This window comes from Branchiostoma floridae, chromosome 8 (assembly GCF_000003815.2).
Source record: "Branchiostoma floridae strain S238N-H82 chromosome 8, Bfl_VNyyK, whole genome shotgun sequence".
Classification (NCBI taxonomy): Eukaryota; Metazoa; Chordata; class Leptocardii; order Amphioxiformes; family Branchiostomatidae; genus Branchiostoma; species Branchiostoma floridae.
In genome coordinates this window covers 6,734,612-6,756,038 of record NC_049986.1, presented here as the reverse complement: position 1 = coordinate 6,756,038, position 21,427 = coordinate 6,734,612, and the positions used below count along the sequence as shown (strand labels likewise).

Below are 21,427 nucleotides of genomic sequence, written 5' to 3'. Positions count from 1 at the left end.
ATGGCTGGGATTTGCCATTTTATAGCTTTCCTGGGGGGTTACTGACTGGGTTGCAGTATTCATGGTGTAACCCTTTCATTCAACAAACGTTTTCATCAAAATTCAAGTGTCTTCTCTTACTTGGTGAGATGTTGTAATAAGTAGGAGTCAGTGTCTGGCTGTAGTGGCCATCTTTTGGCACCAAAATTCTCGCTCACATTGGAATTCACAGGGAGTTTCTATATGCCCTGCGGTCTTTTTGGATCAATATGACCGTGACACAGCCGTGTATTGTACATTTTAGCTCAGGCCTTTATCAGTAGGCCACCTGCCCTCTATGTCAGGCAGCCTACTGACCATTTCAGTATTCATGTGTAACTTTTACAACTTTGTTCATCAAAAATCAAGTGTCTTCTATATGTATTACCAGGTGAGATGTTGTGAGGAGTAGGAGTCAATGTCTGGCTGTAGTGGCCATATTTCAGCACCAAACTTATTGCTCACATTGGGATTCACACATAGTTTTTGTGTGGCCTGTGGTCTTTTTGGATCAATGACACAGCTGGCGCCATGTATTCTACAAGCTCAGTAGAATGACCAATGTCATTAGACTGCCTGGCCTCTATGTCAGGCAGGCTACAGAATGTTTCAGTATTCATGTATAACCTTCACAAATGTGTTCATAAAAGATCAAGTGTCTTCTCTTATTTGGTGAGATGTTATAATAAGTAGGAGTCATTGTCTGGCTGTAGTGGCCATATTTCAGCACCAAACTTATTGCTAACATTGGGATTCACACGGAGTTTCCGCGTGGCCTGTGGTCTTTTTGGATCAAACAGTGACACAGCCATGTATTCTATAGCCCAGCTTTGACCAATATCAGTAAGCTACCTGCCCTCTATGTCATGCAGCCTACTGAATGTTGCAGTATTCATGTGTAACCTTTATAACTGTATTCATCTGAAATCTACTCTTCGGATGAGTAGGAGTCAATGTCTGTCCATCTTTTAGCATCAAACGTATCACTCACATTGGGATTCACAGGGAGTTTCTGTGTGGCCTGTGGTCTTTTTGGATCAATGCCACCGTGACACAGCCATGTATTCTACATCCCAGCTCTGACCAATATCAGTAGGCCCTCCCGCCTGCCCTCCATGTCAATATGTCCACCTGATTCTTTAATAGCATGTACTGCAAACCCACTACAATATAGATCAAGAGCTTTTTTTGGCCCCTCCTTGCAGTATTACTGGGCCAACAAGTATAATGGCAGCCACGGGCAAAGAAATTTTGCAGAAAGGCTCTAACCTTTCCGACAGAGTAGATTGATTTGTTTGCCAGATCATATATAGTATGAGCAAGTTCAGATTTGATATGATTACCATGAAAGTCAACAAGATTATCTTTGAGCTTAATCTAACTAGTGTGACATATTTTATAAGTGAGTGCACATGTGTATCAAAGGTCATATATTAGTAGGCAAGTTGAGACTGCTATTTTGTAAGCATTATGAAATATTTATGCCAAACTTGAACACTATAACCAAATCTAATAACTACATATTCCCATAATGCAATCTAAACTTGCTAGAAACTACAAAATGTAATTAGAACTGTTCATCTCTTATAAATCAAGTAGAAATACAATACAGCACAGGGTGTTCTATATCACCCAAGGTACCGCCCAGCTGTCGTTAGATCTGACCTGCGGGAGGGTCAGGACTGAGGCCAATACGGAATACCCCATATTGTATTTTATTCATATCATGCCAAGCTGAGAAAACTCAAGTTATCGCAAAAAAAGGTAGCAAAAGACGCAACATCAACTCCACATTGTGTCAACAACTTTGTCAATTCGAACAAAAGAACCAGCTAGGCAAAGAAACAAATTTTCAACCTGCAGTGCATTTAATCAAATTCAATTCGTTCGAATTGAACCTTGGAGCCCCACCCCATACTGTAAAATACGGACCGGTCAGAACGCAGATATCTACTGTAAATTTGGACCGGATGTAATGTAAACAATATGACACTGCACATCTTCTAGAGTGGAAAAACATCAGAAAAGGCATCGGAGGGATTCCACTCAAGACCTTTGATCTTGTTACATGAGCCACACTACAGGGATGTTACATCCTATTTCCTGGGAATGTGGTTTCCAGTAGTGCAGATGACAGCTAATCTGTCACCAGATTATTGTCTTGTATAAGTGCATGTATATGAACAGACCACACTTTGGTTTCAAAATGTGCACATTATCTTTTTTATCCGTATTCAAGAGAGGAAATGTTACCATTTAATCTATTAGTCCAGAATATCATATTTCATATTTTTCTCAATCAAAGGTGTTCCAGGTATTGGGGCTGATGCGAACCATAAATGTGAACCGAATGTTATAAAATCAGACAAATGTCCAATGATACCTAAATGCTTCTTTTCATTTCCCATGCTGATCTTCCAGTAAGATTCATACTATTTTTACAGGCCATTGTATTTTTTTTAAATTGATACAATGGTCAAGGGACTAGGTAGGTAGGTAGGATGTAATGAGATATGTTTTGGCACAATACATTATCCATATCATATATATAAGTTTAGTAAGATTAATATTCTTTTTTGACTAAACATTTGTTACAGTTCTCACAGGCAAGCAATACTTGAACACCAAACATAGCAATCTTTGAGCATGTAACACAGAGAAGGTAATTATATGTAAGTTTTCTGCAATTATCAAGTATATGAACAACAGTTCCTAATTCAGCACCAAGGAGAGAAACCGTGTGTGTATTCATTGTACATGTGTCATGACATATAATGTTTTCTTCATGGTCAGACTGAATTTTATGCTAGTGGTCTGAACCCCTATACTTTCTAATTATATGCAGTGCACCTGTATATATACAGTGCTATATAAATATTAAGCTATGCTTTCAGCATAATATACCTGAAAGCTTATCTTAGCTTGTCTGGTTCTGTACTATATAATCTGATTGAAACAACAATGTGTTAGAACTTGATGAATCCTACTCTCTAGCAAGTCTATAAGCATCCTGAAGAGTAGTTCTAAACCGTGCTGTACAAAATTGCCCTCTATTGGAAATACTTGGTAATGCAGTTGTGATGCCATATTGACATGAGGAGCTTCAAGGCATATGGGCCAACCAGACCTGGTGAAATATCAAATCTGAAGCAACTCTGTTGGATTGTTATGGAACTGCAATTTTGTATGTTTGATGATCTAGTAGGCTTTATAGACACTGAATACTGAAGGCTCTTTAAGGGAATATTCGTGTACCCATGTTTAATGTAATGGTTGTTGCTAGAAACACAAGGACAGGGCAGTACAGCCTTTGAAAATACATTTTTTTTCTTTTTCTATTTCTTTTCAAAACAGGCTTTTTATCCTAATTATTATGAGCTGTATGTGTAATATAAACTTGAAGAATGCAATGAAGCACAAATCATATCAAATATAGATAGCTAGTTTGCATAATCATACATCATTTAGGGGTCGCTGACTTTAGCAGTGCTGCATGTTTGAATAGGGTTTTCAATCATCTTCCTATGCAGGAATTCAACCAATTCTACTGCATTTGCTAATGAAATTGTAAAAAGAATCAAAGATTGTGCATACAGCTGTTGTGAAAACTAATTGTCTTTATTTTGTGCACATCCTTGAAGCCTTTTTAAACTTAAACTAGTTCCTGCAATCTTACCAGTAAATGGTAGCACGCGTAGTCCATTGGTTAGCAGCCCTGTCTCTGAAACAAGAAGCTGTGAGTCTGATTCTGGTTGTGTTGCTCAACCAACATGCATGCTACCAGAAATGATTGCAGTACTTAGGACTGGATGTTAAGCCATGGTCCACTGTTCATTAGAAAAGAATTTCCCTCAGGCTGGTACAATGAACCTGTAAATACTGTACATACTGTCTGTCCTCTCTGTCACGACCAGTAAAAGACTAGCTCTTCAGTAAGCTAAAACTGGATCGAGATTAATTTCCTTTCCTTTTTTCCATCAACTTATCTATAGCAACATCTCAGTTTTATCATCCATAAAAACAACAATCAATCAGCACTGTAATGTTTTAAGGTGGGACTGGTAGATTTCATCTGGGCACCATTCATCTCTGTCAGTTGTAATCTCATCTATGAGACAGGTGTTTTGACTGATAACTGTTCAAACTAATAAAAGCACAGCAGAATCGATATGCTCTATGAAACACTATGAATTTCCGTACTGACAGTAAAATCTGTGTTTTCAAATTGATATCATTAAATTGTGTGATGCAAGTCTTATCAATCTTACTTCATGGTTCTTGGATTAGCTTGTTCTTTTGAAATCTAATGCATAAACAAATATATGAGCACAATACATATAAATTCACCCATTTTTATGTGGGTGTTTACTGTGTACTCTTTAACATTTGAGATGTTGTTGAAAAAAATTACTGAAATTAATGTAATCAGTTCTACTTCATCTAACAAAATAATGTGACTTTTTAGATAGTGTGGTAGAATAGTTGTCTTCTAAAGATAGAAATTTTTATACAAATGTCCACCTTTTGAAATACCTTTCTCCTTTAATTTCATTTCAACACACTGGTGCAATTACTTTTTTGGTTCCTACACTCCTGAGGTTAAACACTTCTGTAGTCCTTATATGAGGGATGAGCTAATAACTACGTGCTCACATTCCCAGGAGTTTTTGGACCATTGTAAAATTTCCAATAAAGAAATTAGGCAGATGCTCTCGATTGCATGTTAAAGGAAAAACTCATCAAGTCTTTCCCTGGATGGCCTATATAGGATACCAATGTCCTGATGTGATGAAGCATGAAGAACTGTTTTTCATTTTTGAATACAAATTTTCCGATTTCAGCTTATCTTTTTCTGTAACTCAAGCATTCATATCTAACTGCTACAGAAGCTGTATTGCGCATAGTTTTCATTTCATATTCCGCCTACTTATCTATGATAAGCTGGCACCAGTTTTTCATATTCCCTATTTGAGAGTTAAGGCTATAAAAGCAAGTGTGGTATCACTCTCTTGTCATTCTGATGAAGACTTTTTTTTATTAAAACCTCGAAACAGGTAAATCGTTGTGTCTCAGCCGTCAATATGCCTTATCAATGGTATATTGCGTACAGTTCTTATTTCATATTCCGCCTACTAATCTGTGATAATCTGTTACCAGTTTGTTCCTCTTCCCTGGAGGATTCTTCTGCCAATACCCTTTTCCAGGCCCCTATTACCTGTCAAATGCCTTGGAAACTTGCCAAAAGCATTATCTGCCTCTGTGCGATGCATAGATAAAATTGTTCGATCTATTTTCTACGTAACATTTGTGAGGAGATCTAAATTGCGTTAAGCGGGGTGTAAAACATATATCTAATCTATAGCAGCCGTATAAATGACATGCTGTGCTTCCTTTGGTGGAGCGCGGAGTCAGCCCAAACAGGGCCAACCCCTTTTTGATCAGTAACCGTCATTACCGGTTGCGGGTGTAGTGTGTCGTCACCTGGGGCCTGCTGGGGGAGTAACAATTACTCGGGATGCACAGCGGCACTCTTGTGGGCACTATCGGGAGATCAGGGTCCTACACCTGACCCCACCCTCACCCTCGCCTCATTATAATATCCTTGTGGATGCAGCTAGATGCTCAAGCTGTTGGCTGAGGCACTAGATCATACTTGAAGAATTCTTGAGTCAGCCATGAGGCCGAACATAGAGGAATCCAGCGTTTCCTTCACCGATGTGGTGTCGGCATTTTCCAATAACCCCGGACCAAGGTAACCGGTGATATAAAAGAATTTCTTACAGATATCTACCAGGCCTGGCACTGGCTCAAATTATTTGCTTGGGGCAGACAGTTGGCAGATAATGCATTTGTCACCGATGGGGCTTCTGATGGTATTTTCTTTCCTTCATCTTCAGGGTACAAGTGGAGTTCTACGTGAACGAAAACACCTTCAAGGAACGTCTACAGATCTACTTCATCAAGAACCAGCGGTCGAGTGAGTATTTCTTCCGACATTTTCCCTAGGACTGAATTTGTTTGGTCCCTTTCCAGAAAACTGGGATCTGGATAAAGCACAATCAATGGTGATTGCAAAGCCATGCTTTGATCTATATAAAAACAGCACGTATCAAAATTTGCCTTCTCAATTGGGATGACCTAAGGAATGTTTGCACATTCGGTGATGATGAAAAATTGATTTTTAGTGTCGTTTGCCGGTGGTATTGAATACCAAACATGCAGGACAAAATGACATGTCTTCACATTTGTTGGATGCCATCTAGATGATGAAATGCGGCCATCTGTGTTTAGCGCCTCATCTGTTTTCATCAGAGGGGTACTGTTCTTCACTGTGCCTTTTGTGGTTGCCATGAAAAGGAAAAAATATTTCATTACATCTGGGGACATGCTCTATTTACCATGCACTTCTTTCATTTATAATATTCAGAGTGTTTTTTTCATGCAGCCTTTGTTTTATGTCAATGCCATGTTTCATCTTTAAAGGTTTACTTGCATTGGAAAATGTGTACCGAAAATGAAACAAGTCTGAAATAAAGCATATACGACATTAGATTGCTCCAAAATTAATTTTCTTGAAATGTCTATTTTTGAATTTCTTCATTTGTAGGAGATCTCCCTCTCATATCTATCTCAGAATAATCCTCATCATCAATTGTGGTCATGTGCTATGTACTGTAATGTACATTGTATATACTAAAAGCCTTCATGCATATTTTATAATTTTGACATTTTTAGCTCACCTTCTAAACATGTTTTCTAGAGCAGTCCATATACTGTAAATGGAGCTTTATGATATTCTACAAATCAATTATTTGAGTTATGATAAAAAATTTTTTCAGCTGTTAGAAAACATGTTAAAAGATGTTACAAATATTATACTCAGCATTTCTTTTGATTCATGTGTGGCAAAATCATTTTCCTGTTAGTACATTTAATCATCACCACTGGTTGATTATCACAGTTAAGTATGAAACCCATAATGGAACATTTATGGTTGATTAACTTATCAATTATGCAATTAGTGAGGGTATTTGAATCATCAAGTATTCCATTGATTGAGCATCGATAGAAACTTACTTTAAGCAACTGGGGTTTATAATTTGTATGTTAACTTCAACACATACCTTTTCTGGAATCATCTCTTCAAGCTATTTCACCTTTCACATTTGGAAGTAAAGCTCCTGAGAGAAAGCAATCTTCTATCAACCACGCTTATGACGTTTTCACTTCCTAATACATCCCTGAAGAAACAACCACCTTCAACCCTGGTGATTACATTAAATGGAAGCTTTCAAGACGGCTCACCACTTCCCACTTCCCTTCAGGCTAAAAACAGCAGATTGAAAATCAGTCACCCATGCACAACAAAACCTTACAACTTATAACACAGTAAAGTTCACACTTGACAGAAATTTCATCCCTGCAAAGCTTTGATAAAGCTACAGGCAATATGACTATTGAGTCACATCAATAATTCGTGAATGTCAAACCGCTGTAAGCATAGGTTCCCCGGGTGAAACTTCAAAGACACATGGAGCCAGGGAATTAAAGATTCAAGCTCTAAAAACCTGCTGAGGGAATTACTTCCTCAAAATGACGAACACCAGATGCGACATTTCACGCAATTATGCGAACAGCATGTGACTTTTTTAACTAACTGTTGTCCATACTCATTGGAAGTATTTTGCATGTAAATCGCAATAATTGTAAAAGAGAAGGTGGCAAGGTGGTCTCAGGTTTGAGGTGTCAAATTAGAATTCTAAATCTAAGTTTGAATCCCTGGCAGCTCTGTGTTGAGCCCTTTGAAAAGGCACCCATTTGACGCAGGTGTAAATGAGTACAAAAATGTATGTGGCTTTGGTTACAGACGTTCTCTTGGTTGGAACGTAACGCCGGAGGTCTTTTGTTTGAGTAGAGCCACACCTTGAATACATTAAATACACTCATCAAAAGAAGCAGGGGTCCTTTCTTGGTGTTAGAGGATCAAACTTTACAGTCTTCTCTCCAGGTTGACATGTTAAAAATATGATAGTCACCTTTTTATGTCAATTGTACAAATGCGGTGAACTCTAATGAATAAATAAAAGAGTAATTTTTTGGGGAAAATTTTGTATCTGAATTTGACAGTTTGCAGCATATTCAAGTAATCTTAGTAATCAAATCTTTAACTACAAAAATCCCAGTGATACTGAAAATGCTTTTTGAATACTGAATGTGGATGATTGATAAAAGAAAATTGGGGACCTTGAACTTATTGACAACATGTCATGTGCTGATATCCTCTTACAGTGTCAACAATACCAGTATCCAGTAGCCGTTATGACTTTGGCCTTAGGCATGTGGCATGCAATTTAGATTACAGGAGATTTCTTCCCAGATGACGCAAGCCAAAACCCTGACCTTTAGTGTGGCTTACCGGCAAATAAGCTTATTTCTCGTTCCATATTCCTACACCTCCTTTGATGGGAATGTAATTTTTTTGCAGGCAGAAAACGGAGTGTCTGCAGTGATTTTAGTTTGCAGTTGAAATGAAACCAATCCTCCCAGCCATTCTTTAGTTATGTTGTTGACAAACACACACACACACACACACACACACACACAGACGCATACACACAAAAAAGTAAGTGAAATATAATTTCCATGAATACATCATGGAGTTAACTAAGGGATAGTTGGGCAGAAGAGGCAATCTGACCATATTTTCTGTGAAGAGAATGGCTAACATCAAACCAACGCAAAAATCAACTGTACATTGCCTTTTATGTTTTGTTTTCAATCTTAAATTCCTTGCAGAGACTGTATGTGTCCTAGGCAAAGAAAAACATTTCTTGATAGTTGTACAGTAGCATCTATGACCAATGACATTTGAACTGGCCCAAAAATGCGTTTTCCATGTTGAAGGTAGAAGGAGGTAGCAGCAAAAAAATCAGCACCAAGGACTTCACCACCATAAGTTATAATATGTCAAAAGCCAACATTATAACAAAAAATGGTGGACCAAAAGTGGCAAATATATCTAAATTTATTTTCCATGCTACCTGCTGAAGACCTAGAATTTCAAATTTGTTATGTACAATATCATTTTCATAAACTTAAGAAAGAAATAATTTGTTTAGTGCTGCAGCAGCATGTTAAATCACCTTAACACCCAGTAGGTCGTTATTGGCACCACCACAATTGCTCTGTGGAAGCTCTTGTGATGTGATTGGGTCATTAATCATGTGGGCTGGAGTCCAATATATATAGCACATGCTGGCTTGGGTGGTAAGGAACATACTTCATTGTGTGGGAAATGGTACAAGCTTTGCTTAGGATATATTGTGCCATGTAAGGCAATACGAGAGTAGCATTTCTCTTTAATTCATCATAACAGAGTTAAGGCAGTTAATTAAACACATGAGAGGAAATTGGAGGAGTGATTTGTGGATTCTGATATGCCTATTCATAAATACTATACTCTTGTTATTCTATGTTACCCACATTCCTTTATAGGCAACAAAAGATTTCTTATATCAGAAGTCATTAACTTTGTTATTTCAAATTTAACTTAATGGAAAAAGTTACAGGTGAAAAGCCATAAGTAGTAAAAAAGGACAAGACTGTAGCAATTCTCATAATTCTACCAGGTGCCATGATACCGCCACATTAAAAAAAATTGTTTTAAATTAGTAATCTTCTCAAGATTGTCTTGTACACTTATTAATAGACATCTGAAGTGTATATACCTTAGGATTACATTGGTACATCTCTTTAAATCACTTTAAATTTGTCCATTTTTCTCATGCGGCGGTATTATGGCACCTGGTGGATATATGAGAGTTGATGTTACCGGCACACTCTTTCATTCCATGGTATAAGAATGAATGCCATGAAAGTCGAACTGGCTGACTTTTCTCTGGCCATCCATTGCGACTCAAAGGCCTTAGGGCCATCTCGAGTTTAATGACTTATCGATTTCCTGAGGTGGTGAGATGTATGTAAGGCTTATCTTAATTGTCATGAAAATGGAAACAATAAAAGCTTTCAGCCCAAGCTCAAGAGACAACTATAAGAATTGTCGAGACAGTGTCTGGACAAGTGCAATATACATGCAAACTTATGGTAAAAGTTTAGATGTCAGATGCATTGATATGAAATTGAGTTCAGATTCTGATGGACGAAGGTCAGAACTTGATGAGAATTGCTTGTCTGTAAAATAGCTACACTCTATTTCAAAGTGCAGACAAAGCTCCAGGCACTTAACAAGTTTATAGCTTGTAGTCATGATTCATCCATGCCCAACTGAACTGCATGATATCAAATGTGCATTTTTTTGCCATGATATGTTTCTCATATCTTGATATGTCATGTTCTGTCATACCTGACAGGGACTTATGAGAAAAATGTTGTCACCTCAAAGAGGATGAACTGAACTGAAACGGAACAATAAAGGATAGGGAGGCTTTCCTTAGATCTAGAATTGGTGTTTTGAGATTCAATCATAATTACTTGCAGAGTTTCTTTGCAACTATGACAATGATGATGATAATGATGTAGCAAATACGGTCAAACATTGCCAGCAACTATTAACAGACTCTGAGGCAGTATGTCCAAGCTAGTTATTTTCAAAAGCAATCAATGGACTCAGTGAATCAATGTAGACAAATTTTTCAAAATTCACACTTTGTAATGATATTGATTTTGAGTTCGTTTTACACTACTAACCCCAACTTTGATGTTTAACAGTACAGTCAAACCTGTATTAGGGGCCACCTCTACAGTGGGGCCACCTGTCCATAGTGGCCACTTTTTGTTGGTCCCTTGGGTATTTTATCTACAAGTTGCCACCTCTATACAGAGGCCACCTGTCTATAGTGGCCACATTTGTCCGGTCCCTTGAGTGGCCGCTATAGACAGGTTTGACTGTACTTTCATCTCACAGCTTGACATTTATCCTCTTCCCATACAGTCAAACCTGTATTAGGGGCCACCTCTACAGTGGGGCCACCTGTCCATAGTGGCCACTTTTTGTCGGTCCCTTGGGTATTTTATCTACAAGTTGCCACCTCTATACAAAGGCCACCTGTCTATAGTGGCCACATTTGTCCGGTCCCTTGAGTGGCCGCTCTAGACAGGTTTGACTGTACTTGATATTCTGAATGTTGCTCCCTTGGATAGAAAGTGTTAGATTTGCAAGTGAAATGCTGGATGTTATCCTCTCACAGGAATGACATGGCTTGGGTTGCATCTAAAGCATGCTCACCTTAACTTGAAGGTCAAATATTTTCATGAATCATGGTATCAAATTTCTTGTGAAAAGCTGCTCAAGAGATTTCACGGAGTTTTATAATCTGATGCAAATACAGTTTTATCTGCTTTCTGTTGAACTTTGCCAAAAATGCACCTTGTTCATAGCGAATATCAATTGGTAAAAATGGAAATTTATTTTGTGATATTTAGAAATGATAATGCCACAAGATATTATTCATTTATCATCTACATACTGTAACCTCAAACAATGATATGAAATGTATGAGACTTATTAATATCAGAGTTTGTCATGACAACAGGGCTTTGGTCAATATTTTCAAAGAAGTATATGGACTTGGATGACATCACTTCACACCACCAAAATGTAGCATCCCAGATCACAAGTGTATAAGATAGTGTTTGAATGTGCATATGAGGTTCAAATCCTGTATATTGGTCACTTAGTTGTTTCCAAAAGAGATTGTGTGCAACTGCTGTTATTGAAGTGAGGACGGAAGAGCAACTATGTTTGGATACCAGGCTATATACATGTCACATGATATTACGTTCTTGATAGTCGTGCTGCATACATAACTAGGAACTGTCTTTCATATTCCATGGGCAAAAAAAAACAACAGTAAATATGTCGCTTACGTTTTGATGTGAGGTGAGTATATGCCGGCTGTGTAAAAGAATTCTTCTTAAAGTTTATTTCACCAACCTGATGAAATTATTTTCAGAGAGTGCCTTCAGATTAAGTTTTGATTGATTATGTACTATGTTGCTATCAGTAATTGGCTCCCTTGCTTTTACCTTATCAGTACAATGATTCTTATCAGAATGATGATCCTGGCTTCATGAGGGACCTCATCAGTTTTCCCCAAATAGCTCCTTCCTGGAAACACTTAGATTTACACACAGATTGTGAACCACTCATCTCAAACCAACATGAGATGGCAACACAGATAGTTTTAAGTCACAATTTGTCTCAAGATACTGACAGACTTGGTCTAGCTGGTGAAATGAAAGCCATTAGTCACTTTAAGCAGTTAACTTTTTCTTAGATCCCAAAATGATGCATCAGCAAAACTAACTGTTACTCAAGGCTAGTAAAGCATTTGCTGCGTGTTACAGAATTTAGACTGATCAATAGCCAACAAGTGCCTTTTTTAATCAAGAAAGTTACATGATGCATTTAGATCCAACAATTAAGTCAGCAAATAGGTGCTGCATTGGCAAAACATGCATTCCTTTGGAGGTAAGAAATGCTCATTGATTAGATGATGCCGAGGTATGTATCTTGAGAAGTTTGTGATCTCATCTAGGGAGACAAGATCAATGTATTGGCAAGACATGCATTCCTTTTAAGCAAAGAAATGCTCATTGTTAAGATGATGCCAAAGTATGCAACTTGAGAAGGCTGTAACAGATGTTATCTTGCAAGACAAGATTGATACATTGGCAAGACATGCATTCGTTTTGAGAGAAGAAAAGCTCATTGTTAAGATGATGCCAAGGTATGCAACTTGAGAAGGTTGTTATGTTATCTTGCAAGATGAGATTGATACATTGGCAAGACATGCCTTCCTTTCGAGAGAAGAAATGCTCATTGAGAAGATGAAGCCAAAGTATGCAACTCAAGAAGGTTGTGACGCCATCTTGCGTTACAAGAATGATGTTGGGTATTCGCATCTAAGATGATGCGTACGTGCCCAGAATGTTCTTTTTGCAATAATATGGACGCAGGTGTGATGTTAACATGGTCATGGAACCCGCATCACTCAACAATACTCAGCCCTATTTCTGTCAACATCTCTTACCATTAACAACCTTTTCGATCTTGTATCAGATAATCTATGCTCGTTGCACTTTTAAAGTGACCATCACTTACACTCATCAAGAGCATTAGAGTGAAACAAAATCACAGGACGTGGTCCACATTGCATATAAGGGTTTCATTGATTTTTGTCTTCTTTCATAAGAAATCCCAGAAGTGCCGTGCTACAGATGAAATTAGAGTCACTCAGCTCCTTCTGAATGACTTACAGGCTTTTATCTCTGAGATGCTGAAGAAGATGGAAGATGTTGAAGGTCAAAAGAGCAGCATCTTTGACCTTTTATCCATCTCCAATGTCAAAGGGGTCAAAGTGATATGAAGTTTTCACGCTCTGACATTGTTTGGCATTGACAATGTTAGCAGGTCCAGCATTATGTGTTGTTACGGGTAGTTCTTGTTTGAGTTTGCAGAAAGTTAATGAACAATACGATGTTTTCTGAAATACATTGCTTTACGCCAATGAAGGTTAGACTTCAAGGTAATAAGATATGCCAAAAAGCAGTTACTAAAAGTAACTTGATGCTTGATGCTTTTTGGTGTAACAAATTGCTATGCTTTTAAACCATTAGCATTACCAAAGGTTGACAAATGGCAGATGTTGGCTCTCTTATGGAAGCAGAGAATAGAAGAAAATGTCAGCCAGGATAATTTTAGAGAAGATTCATGGTACCTGCTAGGGCTCAAGTCCAGGTGTGAGCCTCTGGAATGACAGTAACAAATCAGTCTGTTAAGGTTAGCTGTCAGACTGAATAGTGAACAATGGGGTAATTTGACTTTTTTGAACGGGATTGTTCAAAGCAAGGTCATTAGACGATGAAAGGCAATGAACTAAGAAGTTGGAAATTTGTTGTAGACTGGAGGGAAACAGTTGTCATCTACTAGACAGTTCCAAAGTTTGGCAGTCCAGGGAATGAAGCTGTTTCCGTACAGGGACTTTGAAACCAGCATTGAACAGTATAGGGATATGAGTTTGACAAAAACCCATTGTAAGTGTGCAGTGGTGGGACAAGTTAGTGTAAGATCATTGGAGCATGTTCACATTATCTTCTTTACAGTTTCTGTTTTAACTAGCAGGCACATCCATGGGATACTTATGATTTAAATTCAATGTACTCCTTTCAATGTTTTGAAAGAAAAATGATCAGATGTTGAATGCCTGTATCAAACATCAAAGATAAGGGGGCTGTGTGATGAGCTTTCAGATCAGTATCAGTATTTCTTGTTGCCTGTTGAATGCCTGTATTGGACTGGTCAAAGTTTACACACATTTCTGTAAACTTTTGCGAACTTTGAGATGAATGGGTTTCTTGTAGGGAGATCAAAGATACATGTAAGTGGGTTGTCTAATGAGCGTGGGTACTTTCAGATCAGTATCAGCATGTCTTGTTGCCTGAAAGTACTTTCACTGCCAGAAAACTTACTGGCTCACAGTCAGATAATGCCTATTAGACTTTCAACACATGACCTGTGTCAAAGAGGTCAAAAGAGCAATTGTGCAAAGAACTGTATTAAGTATCTTATGTGACTTTTCTTAAAAGGAACTCACTCTTCCTCCTGCCAATTTTTTGGGGTCAACTTAACCTCCCAGAGATTTCTTCAACTTGACCTGTTCTGTGCTGTTGCTGCAAATTTACTTTGAGTCCCCATTTGATGGGCTTTGCAGTGGTACATGTGTATGCAACTTTTACAAATGAGAAATACCCCCATAAAAATACAGCTCAGCATGACAAGGGTTAAATATGTGCATCCCATATATGAATGGGCTCAGCAGGACAAGGGTTAAGATTGAGCACCTACATGATGTGTACATTTCTTTGATCATTTCTCTGATAACTTGCAATTTGAGGCATAGAAGGTGCATGCATCAGACATTGCTATTTACATATAGCATACATAAAGGCTCTGAGATTTGAATCTAATTATGAATTCTACTGAGATTTCCACTGTCCAGGAAGAGCAATTACAAGACAAGACTTCATATGGTTTTCAGATGTTGGCACATCACAACGTATCGATTTGTATAATATCATTCTCTGGGGTGTTTTATTCTAACTCCTCACATAAGGCCAAAACTGATTGGATTATATGAAAGACATCCATGCACGCATCAATTTTTGTCCATTTCCCAAAAAAGAATGTTCAATGCATCCATGCTGTAAATTGTACAAAGAAGCTACAAAAGGAGCAAATACATTATAGTATTGCCACTACATTGAAAAAAACACTGGAAAATGATTGTTCATGTAATTGAATACCCATTTTCCTATGATCAAAAAATGTAACATTACTGCTTTTGTCATAAACTTAATAAATGATTGCTCCTTGCATATTGAACATTTTCTATATTTACCAGTGTTTGCAAGGTTTGTATTGAGCAGCAAAAATGTAAGCTGAGAAATGTATTTTGAGGCTATTTCAAAGTCTTGTTGTAAAAGAAGATGAGAACAAAAATAATGTTAAATAATTTAGACAACCATTGCTTTTTTTGCCCCAGCTTTTTTTTTCTTCACACACTTTAACATTTAAGTTTTTGGGTTCACAACACAATAATTAACCTCATCCATATGATTAAATCAATGTGGCCTAAGTAAAATCTGATGCAAATTCCACTGTCTCTCTGTGTAGTAACAAGAGACGGTCCAGGAATATTGACTATTGTATGATTTACATTAGTCCAGTAATTTTGCCATGCTGCACAGCACAATCTGCTAAATTAGTGTGAAATTAGCCAACCAAGGTCAATATCAAAGCGGAGAGATCAGCTGGAATATGGTAATTTAATAGCCCGGCCTTGCTTCTCGCTCATTATCTCAGGAAGGGTCGAACTGCAGGGGGACCAATTATTGTACACAGAGGCCCCCTTAGCTCAAGGTGAACATTGTTTCAGGAACTTTTACCTGTTGTTTTTTATGCAAATAGGGAGCTGATTGCCTTAACTTTTCCTGCTAACTCTTGCTGAACTAAAGGAAATTGGCTTAGGTTCAAATCAGAGTGTTACCATGGTTTTTAGTTATAAGGCTACATGTACATTTAGTCGGTTTTTTTTTGCACAGGCATTCCTAGCAAAATTGCTACATTTGTATGATTTTAAGTCTATAACGTTAATTATGAGCATTATTGAAATGCGTGTAGTCCCTTGAAATTTATTAAAAAAGAGAATCTACAGAACATTGCATTTTCATTCATTATGTCACAACTGGAACTGAAATACATGATACAATACAAACAACCATCATAAGTAATTTTCAATGAACTTCGATGTTAACTTTGTTTACAAAATGCACACCCTATCGATCTTATGGAATATCAAAATAAACTTTTATCTACTTTTCAACTCCTGTGGCCATGTAATTATTCAACAAGTGAATTTCCACTAGTAACGTCACAGTAAAATATGACATAAGCGCTGTACCGTTATCTTTGTTTGAAGTATATTTTAGCCCAAGGAAAAGCAAATTTAATGTTCGAAGTAAAATTATCATACTTGGCGCCAGTCTGCATGCAGTATCCGCCAAAAGTCTTCCCTCAAGTAATCCTTTATATTCCACTTATTGCAGTTTACAATTTAGAGTGTAATTATCAAAGCAACTTAGGGCTTGAATACTCCTGAGAGACAATTTATGGAGAGATAATTTCTTATCTTAATTACATGTAGCTTTGATTCTAAAAACATCTGTAAAAGCATACAAATTGGAAAGATAGATTGTAAGATTGTTCATCAGATCAGTACACTCGCTCATATTGGAACAGAGGTCATAAACTTCAGGAGGATGAAAAACACTTTAAAACTCACTTTGAGACAGTTTATGCCATTATTGCATGTAACTTAACTACTAATCTGTCAGTTAGATTGTCAGCTATATGGTTTGTTTGAGGTGATGGGAAGTGCCCTAAGATGGTGCCCGTCCTAAGATGGCATGAATTTTTTGCTGATCTTATTATGCAAAAGACTATGGCGTGTTTGTTGCCACTGACTTTGCTGATTATCCTAGTTTATCCATCATAATAAGGTTGAATGATCCTTTGTTTTCTCAGGTCTCCGTATCCGCCTGTTCAACCTGGTGATTAAGCTTCTGTCTTGTGTGCTGTACGTCACCAGAGCCTGTCTAGATGTGGACCCATCGAAAGCAAAGTGGTAAGTTGTGGTGCAGCTAAGGGCACAACCCGTTGTACGTGCAATTTGTCCGCATTTTTTTTTGGAGGCCACGTCCACCAAATATTTCTGAAATCGTTCAGGCTGCACAGGGCAAGCGCGTTGCCCGTACTGGCAGGTACGGGGGGCAAATCAGCAGCCCGATGGCACACAAAGTTTTGCCTGCACATAAAGTCTGCGTGCTCCAAAATCCGTCGGATTCCCTACAAGTTTGTACGGAGGCGGTACTTACCACATAGATCCCAAAAGATTGCCCACGTTTTGGCATGTAGACACCACGCAGTTGCACAAACGGCAGATTGTGCCCTTAGCTTAAGAAAGAGTGACACATATTTGGTTGGTTGACAGGAGGATGAAAAGTTTTCAGCCAGAGATATACTGCGATGTCACCTTTATCCGTGGGGTAACCTATATCTGTTGTTTTAAAAACAATATTTAGGGGTATCAAATCAACAGACAACAAATTGCTGTTACTTGCAGAATATTGCATAAATGTCAATGATAGTCAGTGCTTTTGAAAATGACAGAATCTGATATTTAGGTTAACCCACGGATTAAGGTGAACAAGACATTAACACGTACTATTTCATATATGGATGTAATCTTTTCAGATGGAAGACCCTGACTCAGGACTTGTCAGGCATATATATTGCTTGTAACTTTGCACATCTATCAAACTCCATGAGTTAAAAGTGTTACAAAATCCATCAGCAAAATGCCTTTGAAGGCTGCTTTAGCAATCAGTGCAGCCATCAAGAAGGGATTACCAGATGATTTCTCAGGCAGAAGACGTGAAAATGAGATTAACTTTATACTTTGCACCAAAAGCAAGCCTTGTCACATTAGCTCAGTTGACAGTAGAGGACCTCATCTGTAGGAAAATTTGGAGGCTTGTTGCCAAAAATCTCCATGATGTTGAATCATAATCCATCAATTCTGTTTTTATGATTTACTCTCAGACTGATAAAACTTGGTACCATAGAAATATAAAGCAACATGCTGGTATATGGTTACCGTAGTGATTCTCACAAGGTAAGAACTGATCAATACAAATTATTCAATGTGTCTTGAAATGTTGGTTCAGGAACAGAGCATTCAATATCATTATCAGAACCTGGCCGGCCAACAGCCAACCACCTTCAGTCATAAAACTCTGATTGAAACAGTTTTGTCAATTGTAAATAGATCCTCTTGTTTATATCCTGTTTACCTTTTACCAGTTCCTTCAGCCTTTGTTGAGACCAAGTTTTACTGGACTGCATCGTCACAGAATTAAGACATATGATAACTTAATAAAGTTTCTTTTAATACCAACACCCTCTAGGTTAATTTTGGACTTCCAGATTAATTCCGGACAAACCTTAATCATTTGAAAATGGATTAACCAAATGAAATAACATTTTAGAAATATGGTATATTGAAAGGTAATTCATATGTAGATTGAAATTGTACGTCTCCAGGAACAAAGCAAATTCTGGAGTATTCTGAGAACCTGAGCCAGAATTCCCCAGAATTCTGCCAGAATTCTCCAGAATCAGCTTTGTGAAAATTAATCAGGAGGGTGTTCAATATAATGTAAATGCTGCATCTTCTTGGATATCTGTAATGTACTTTAAATATTACATATTTTCAGCCATGACTGTACGATCACCCCCAACTACACGTGGATGGAGATCAACTGGGCCCCCCTGGTGTGGGTCAACAGGTCCTCCCCTATCACCCGCCCTATATGGGGCATACAGGTGGGGCAATGTGCAGCACTACTATGCATATCACACATTATGTTAATGACATAAAATACAGGTGGAATCATATGACATGGTACTTTTAAACTACTCATGGTGCCTTATTCTTTGCCTGTACATCACAAATTTTGGAAAGTTGCCAAGAGTGTGCAAAAAGTTGAGTTAACGTTATGATTCAAAAGCAATTACCATAGATGAAAGGGAGATCTGTATCCTATAGATTTACGTACAGTTCAAATGCCACACTTTATATGCTGCAAGTGCCTCGCTTTTGCAAGAAAAGGCTACAATAACATTTGATATGCTAAAGAGCAGAGGACTTTGACTTTGACTTTATTTGGATCCACAAAGGAAAAACAATCTTACAACATACTGTAACTGTTATCAGTAGCATTTGCTTGCTTCTTGGTTTGGGTTTAAAAATTGGTAAGTTGTAAAAAGAGCCATACAAGAAGCTTCATAACTGTTTAGAATGTATGATACAAATGATGGAATTGATACCAATAATAATCCCTGTTGTTTTACAGGTTGTTGTGGCAATCATAAGTTTTTTGGAGACCATCCTCATCACATACCTTAGCTATAAGGTATGTCTTGCTGTTACAAATTTTCTCACATGCCACCTTATACACCTTTCTCACGCGGCGGCCATGATAGATCTAAAACGAGTTCAATGTGGCAAACAAAAGGCTGTCCATCATAATTAGCAGTTCAACCAATGGTAGCCTGCCAATTAGGAAATCGACCAATAAGTGAATGGCTGCAAATTCGTTAAAAATTTGCATTATTATGTTTTTATTTTGCATCTCTTAAGGGACTATGGGGTCAGTCTACACTACTCTAAATTGCTACATCTTTCGGTGCATAACACTTCTTGTAATATTTATTATTCTATCTTATATCATGAAAATTTGTGGGGTTTGGGGGAAAACTAAATGGGACCTGATTTTAGAAATAAGTTTTGTCTGTTTGGCTCATTGACCTCTTCTTCGATCTATCATGGCCGCCGCGTGAGAAAGGTGATTATATTGTTCTCTTTCCAGACCTTAGAATTTTATCAGAATATGTGTCGGTAATCTACAATCAACCAATCAATTCAATTGATGAATTAACATTCCTTACAATTCTGTAAGTTTTATCTAATGCATGGTTTTGAAAACGAGTAGCAATGTAGGACTTATCACATACTATCCATTCACTAGATAATGATAAAAAAACAAATGAATGCATTCATTGATGATTATGTGATAAACAAAGCAAGTCTTTTCTTTTCTTTTATAATCTCAGGGCAGCCTTGTTCAGTCAGTGTTCAACATCAGGTTCCTGTTAGAAATGATCAACACAGTCCCATTCATCATCACAGTAAGTACACCTTAAATCTTCTCCCAATGGAATTAATAACTTTATGCCATGGTTTGCCATAGACCTAAACATATGTCATAAACAATTTAGAAAAGCAATAGCTTACATGTGTTGTACCGGTTTGTGAAGACAACGCCTGAGTTGTGATTCGTGCAACTGATACATGTGGTAGTTTTTCACTCTATGTAATAATATTCTAAGCACGAATCTCATATAATCCCAATTTCACAGTCTCTGTCATATCCATCAAGTAGGATGTATCCTTGGTATAGTTTATTACACAATATACGTTGTTAAAAGAAGAAAACTACAAAGGACATGAGCCGTAACCACCAGGTAATTTTCATGTATGTGTAGCAGGTGAACCATACCGCAAAATGTTAACTCAGCTTATCATTGGGAATTCTCAGAGGACTACTGGGGCACTGCCGGATATCAGAGTTGTCATTTTTTTTTGCAACATTTTTTCAAACTTTAGGCCACACCAATTTTATTTGTTGCTTCTTGGATTTGCCTGTCCATTTTTTTTGTCATTCAAAAAAAAAGAAGTCACTCATTTTCAAAAAAAAGTAATACAGGTTTTGCTATCACAAACCTGTAAATATTGCCATTCAGAGCCACGTATACATTATTTCAGTCTAAAAACAATGCCCTTTATTCAGAATGTTAGTAACAAATCAAAGGAAGGGATTCATTGCGTAAAACATGTCACTAAACTCCTCAGGCTGTTTTTTTTTGTGTGTGTTATTTAAGCCATATGTCTTCACCCCAGACCTTCGGGGGGCGGGGGGTGGTATCCGAGAAGCAAGAAATAAATTTCATGTGGCCTACTAAACTACAACTTTGCAGCAGAATTACTTTTGGAATAAAATACTAGATGAGAATATCAGAATTCATTCTCTTTGAGGGAGGGTGGCTATCTTTAAAAAACATACTGAGTCTCATGGGATGTTTTAAATGGGAGACTGGAAGGTTGAATTATACAGGACCTTTTGTGAAGTATCCACATAATGGGAAATAAGTGGAAGAATTACTTCCAGTCTCCCAATTTCACAGCGGTTACAATAAAATGTCAGGTAG

At 37.6% G+C, this 21,427-nt stretch overlaps 1 protein-coding gene across 17 annotated transcripts in view; it reads left to right on the top strand.

Moving 5' to 3' along the window:
* The window catches only part of LOC118421649 (potassium channel subfamily T member 2-like), a 151,816-nt gene that overhangs the window by 96,498 nt on the left and 33,891 nt on the right, over window positions 1-21,427 (top strand). For 16 of the 17 annotated variants that reach the window (XM_035829069.1, XM_035829071.1, XM_035829070.1 and 13 more), the window contains 5 exons: window positions 5,916-5,995; window positions 17,123-17,222; window positions 18,874-18,982; window positions 19,513-19,572; window positions 20,273-20,347. In XM_035829069.1, coding sequence (XP_035684962.1) covers window positions 5,916-5,995; window positions 17,123-17,222; window positions 18,874-18,982; window positions 19,513-19,572; window positions 20,273-20,347 — 424 coding nt within the window. Of the gene's footprint in view, window positions 1-5,504; window positions 5,771-5,915; window positions 5,996-17,122; window positions 17,223-18,873; window positions 18,983-19,512; window positions 19,573-20,272; window positions 20,348-21,427 lie in introns of those variants that run through there. The other variant, XM_035829080.1, reaches the window with a different exon arrangement.